At 39.5% G+C, this 5,174-nt stretch overlaps 1 protein-coding gene across 1 annotated transcript in view; it reads right to left on the bottom strand.

The window, feature by feature from the left end:
• Positions 1–544: 544 nt before the first annotated feature.
• The window catches only part of LOC107286782 (TBC1 domain family member 24-like), a 15,410-nt gene continuing 10,780 nt past the window's right edge, over positions 545–5,174 (bottom strand). The window contains exons 6-7 of the mRNA XM_015815206.1: positions 3,694–3,958; positions 545–690 (exon numbers count right to left, since the gene is read on the bottom strand). Of these exons, the coding sequence (XP_015670692.1) occupies positions 545–690; positions 3,694–3,958 (411 nt within the window). The remainder of the gene's footprint in view (positions 691–3,693; positions 3,959–5,174) is intronic.

Here is a 5,174-nt window from a genome sequence, read left to right as displayed (position 1 = left end):
AGATTTGGCGCAGAGTGACTACTACTAAGGAATTTCAAACTTTGTGAGACGTTATGACAAGTGCCTCAATTTGAACGGCGATTATGTCAAAAAGTAATGTAATGTTGTAGTTTTCTAATGTGTATAATAAAAGTTCTGTATCTGCGAGTGTTTGTCATTGATAACCAAATGGAGGTTTATTTCCGAATTGCCCTCGTACCAACCACATATTAACATTCTTGGATAATCTCTGGCTTCATGTGTTTCATTTAATAAGCAGAATAAGCAGGCATATGATCGATGGGAATTCCATATTTTTTTTCAAAATTAATCCTTTCAAAAGTCCAAGCAGAACAGTTATAGGTAAATATACATCATCTAATATATTTTGTTATGCTCCAGAAATTCTGGCCAAAAGGACTGTACTAGTGGGCAACCACACAAAATATTTAAAGATCTTTTCCTGCTGCTTAGATGTCCATCTTTCAGTCATCACCTGATGACATGCAGTGCTTTGGGGAGGAATCTCAGTAAAAAATGTCCATCATATGGAGAAAAAGGAAGCTCAAGAGTTTTGAAATCCCCAAACTTCTAGTAGCTGGATCTGGAAGTTTTGCTGGCAGAGAGGAGGGTTGTCAAATGTTTCACAGCGTTCTGTTCTTCCATGATTCAGATTGGCATCAATATATAGAGCCTGGCCTCCACCTCCCCCTAGAAAAAAATCAACATGATTAGTGAAGAAATGTTTCTCACCATCTTACGGAACAGAGTTTCAGATACTGCCCCTGGTCTCTTTTCCTTTTACTTGCATCTAGCAGCTTCTGACTTGAATTGAAGATGGATGTGTTGTTATATTAGACATGACACAGTTTTTATATCATCATGGAAAATGATGACTTTGAAGACTTATGAAAAATGTCTAAAAATGATGATTTTAGACATAAATGGTATAAATGGGTATGTCTAGTCTAATGAAAAGAAGGACCAAGGGTGTGTATGTGACATGATAGCACTATTCCAATATTTGAGGGGCTCCTACAAAGACAAGGGGGTCAAACTATTTTCCAAAGCATCAAAAGGCAAGACAAGAAACAATGGTTGAAAACTAACCAAGAACAGAAGCAACCTAGAACTAAGGAGAAATTTCCTAATGGCGAGAGCAATTAACCATTGGAATCAGAGGCGTAGCGTGGGGGGTGCAGGGGGGGCCGGCCGCACCGGGCGCAACATCTGGGGGGGGCGCTCGCACTCGCAGCTCTCTGCCCCTGCCTGGCTCACTCACTCTCTCTGCAGTGCTGGCTGTGCGAATCCGATCCGAGCCGCTGGGTCGCCGCCCACTGTGGAGGGGGGGCGCAAATTACTTGCCTTGCCCCGGGTGCTGACAACCCACGCTACGCCACTGATTGGAATAGTTTGCCTTCAGAAGTTGTGGGTGCTCCATCACTGAAGGCTTTCAAAAAAAGACTGGAGACTTATTTGTCCTAAATGGTATAGGGTCTCCTGCTCGAGCAGGGGGTTGGACTAGAAGACCTCTAATGTCCCTTCCAACTCTATTATTTTACGTTCTATGATTTATCTTTGCTAATATGGTCATGTACTGTTGCCTCCTTGTGGCTGTCATGAATAGCACAGTATTCTCTGGCTGTATATGCTGCAGAACAAGCTGATCAATGACCACCCGCACTACCTCATCAATAAGCACAAAATTCTTGTGTATATCAGGGCTTATTCTGCAAGGTACATAATATGTTTATTTGATTAATATAAGCCACCAAGGTTTATTATTCCATCCATACTAGGTAGTTTGTATGTGTGTGTTGTCTTCTATTTCTTAGACTTTGCCTGATATCAGTGAACAACATCTCCATGCTTTGGTTAAGGATTTCAGCTAATTAAAATCCTTAACAGAATAAACAATTCCTCTCCTCTTATTTATCTGTAATTATCTATAGTTATCTATGAACCATCTTTTGATGAAGAACTCACCAACAAATCAAAATAAATAAAAACAAAACAATTTATATAATTGAAAATTTTAAAACAACGGTCGAACTGCAAAACCAGGTTTTTAAAAGTTGTTTGAAAATGACTTTTAAAACTCAAGAGATGCAGCTATCTTTTGCAATTAGGGACAGTAGTATTCATAATAAACTACAACTCGGCAGGTTCATCAAAGCTAACTAAATCATATTGTGGCTTAATATGACATAAGAATACAACTTAGGGGGATTGCAAGAGAATGAGATGCTCTTGTGAGCACCAGCATCTTTCAAGCCTATTCTGCAGATAACTGAACCGGTTCCAACAGATGCTCTGTAGTTAGCCAGATCCAGGGACATTTGGAACTTTAAAAGCTAGAGCCAGTTAATGAATTGAACTCATGAAATAATTGATGCTGGGCCCTGATCTTTTCTACTGTTAATTCTCACTGAATTTTCTATTTGAAAATTCAAATTTTATGCGGCTTGAAATCAACCTTTTTCATGTGACCGCCATTTATAATGACCCTACCACAAGCATCAATTTCACATCATGATGTAGTGCTCAGCAAGTGTTTCACCTTCCTCTCCTTGAGCTGACTTGTGCTCTCTCCATCCAGCAATTATTTCCTTCTTAGCTACTCCCTTGCCACAGTTACTTTTCACAGCAAAAAAACCCCAGACAGGCTGTTGAACAAGAGGCAGCATGGCAAAGCCAGCTCTTGATGAAAGTGCAGGAGAGAGCAGGTAAAGTATGGTGGCACATTGTCATTCACCAAGAAAGAGAATCCTAAGTGCTGCAAGGTGAGACAAGGTGCAAGGTGGGAGTTCCAGCCAATAAGGAATCATCAAGCACCTAAAAAAAAACCCAACACCTTGCCTTATTTCCTCTGGAGTAGGAGAGACAGGCTTAGCTTTCCAACCCCAGAGAACATTTGTACTGCTCTCCTTTGTGGGAAAGGTCTTAGTTTGCTTTCACTTCCTCTAATGCTGAATTCAGGTAGAGTCTGCTGGCAAATTTATAAGCAAAGATGAGAGTAGGAGAAATTTTTTAGAAATATTTAAAATAACCAGAACTCAGCCAAGTAACTCACAATATTAGCTATGTTTAGATTTTGAGACAGACATGCAGGTTCAACATTAGATGAAGGGGAGTAGGTGGAAGCAAAAGCTAGGAGCTAGAAGGAAGAAACAAGGCCAGGCATGTGTGATGTTGTGGAGGAGTGAGAAAAGTAGTCAAGAGCAAGGCACACAGAGGAGACAGGTGGATTTGTAAGTGACAGATTAAGAAAGAAAGAAAAGAGAAAACAGGGTGAAAAAAAGCAAATGTAGCAATACTCCTGGAACAAAGGGTTTTATTGCAAGTCCCACTTGTTAGGATGTTGAGAGGAGGATGGTGATGATGATGATGTTGTTGTTGATGATGATGATGGTCATCATGATGATGATATAACTGGTTCTATATGAACATTTCTTCTTCATATGTTTTGGTAGGACAACCTTGCCAAAAGTTCCTCATGACCTTTTACCGTATTGACTTTCTCCTATACATCCTTTTCCTATCCTAAAATATACTGTAGGTTGTGATCATCCCAGTTCAGCTGTGGTTGAATTTATTAGTTAAATAACCAGCACCAAAATAACATTTGATTTGAGGATTAGGGGCAGGGGGTGCCAGAAATGTGTATAGTGCTTAGATCTACAGATTATCCGCAAGGTTTGTTTGCATAATTACCTATGATGATTTCTTCCTGGCTTCCAGACATAAACATGGAAGCTGTTTTGGAGGGCAACCTGAAGTGTCTAATTGCCAGGAAGGGAGAGAGACGGTATTTAATTGTTTCTAGTTTTGGTACAGTGAGGTGATTTGAGCTGGTTGTTTTGTGACTCTCCAAAGAAAAGGGAGATGGAGAACGCTGGCGTTGGGAACAAGGTAGAGCTTTAGCTTGTTCTGGCTTCTTGATGAAGACCCATTCATATCGCTCCATTTTAGGATGCACCTTTTAAGAAAAAACAATATCAATCAGGGATATTTTGGAACTCACCACCCAGAATAAGCAGGCATTTCCGCCCCCCCCCCGGGGATCCAGAGTTTTGATGTAGTTTTGGGAAGGAGGGTTAAAACAGCCCTATCCTCTCCTTAATTGGAGTGTTTGTCCCATAAAACAGAACTGAAATCTGACAAGGGCACAAGGGTACAGTAGCTAAAAAGAAATCAAACCAGAAAGACATCAGAGAAATGGGAAAGAGAAGCCTCAAACACAAAGTAGAGCACCATAGCAATGGTCTTCAAGCAAAAGAAAACTGCAGTTCTTGGCCCTGCAAGATCAGCTAAGAGACAAAGGAGGAAAAGAGCCTGACCAGTGTCTACAAACCCAAGCAAGCCTACAAACCAGGTCCAGAAAGAGAGGACTGTAAGCACTGGAGGAAGAGAAAAGCCCATAACAAAATCTATGGAGAGAAAAGGGTTTTCACATGCAAGGGACTGAGCCTGGCTACAAGAGCTGAAGACCTGGGAAAAAGAAAATATTTAAAGAAATAACTGGACTTTCTTATTTTCTTTGAAGACATTTTGCTTCTCATCCAAGAAGCTTCTTCAGCTCTTCAGAGAAAAGGGAGAATCTCCATAGACATTTAAATAAATAGTTAAGGTAGGGAAACATAGTGCTACAAACATAGAAGTAGGAACATCAACATAGAACTTAGAGATAAGAATGTATAAATTAGGATAAAATCATTGTAAATTGTAATGGGAAACCTGTAGCTTCAGAAAGGTGGGAAAATAGAAACACACATACAGTTAGCATTAAGGTTACAAGTAAGGAAAGGAGTTTAATTTTGTACAATAAAGCAGTTTTTGTAGAGATAGTCCTAACTGTGAAAAATTGGTACATTTAGCAAGGACTGCACAAGAATAGGAAACTCTAAAGCAGTGATGCATAGGCTGCAAGTTGCACTTAACTCCCTGATGTTACACAACCACATGTTGGTGGCATACTATGGCATGATTTTATTTATTTATTTATTTATTTATTTATTTATTAATTGCATTTATATCCCGCCCTTCTCCTTACGGACTCAGGGCGGCTGACAATTGAATAAAATACTAACATATATACATATTATCCCTAATTAAAATTTAATTAAAACAAAATATTTAAATATGTCCAATTAAAAGTAATTAAAACCCCTTTAAAATCCCTCAGGCCAGTCCCG

Source organism: Protobothrops mucrosquamatus, unplaced genomic scaffold (assembly GCF_001527695.2).
Source record: "Protobothrops mucrosquamatus isolate PMUCROS unplaced genomic scaffold, P.Mucros_1.0 scaffold325, whole genome shotgun sequence".
Taxonomy (NCBI): Eukaryota; Metazoa; Chordata; class Lepidosauria; order Squamata; family Viperidae; genus Protobothrops; species Protobothrops mucrosquamatus.
Note: the sequence above shows the minus strand (reverse complement) of the source record. Positions and strands in the feature narration are given on the sequence as shown.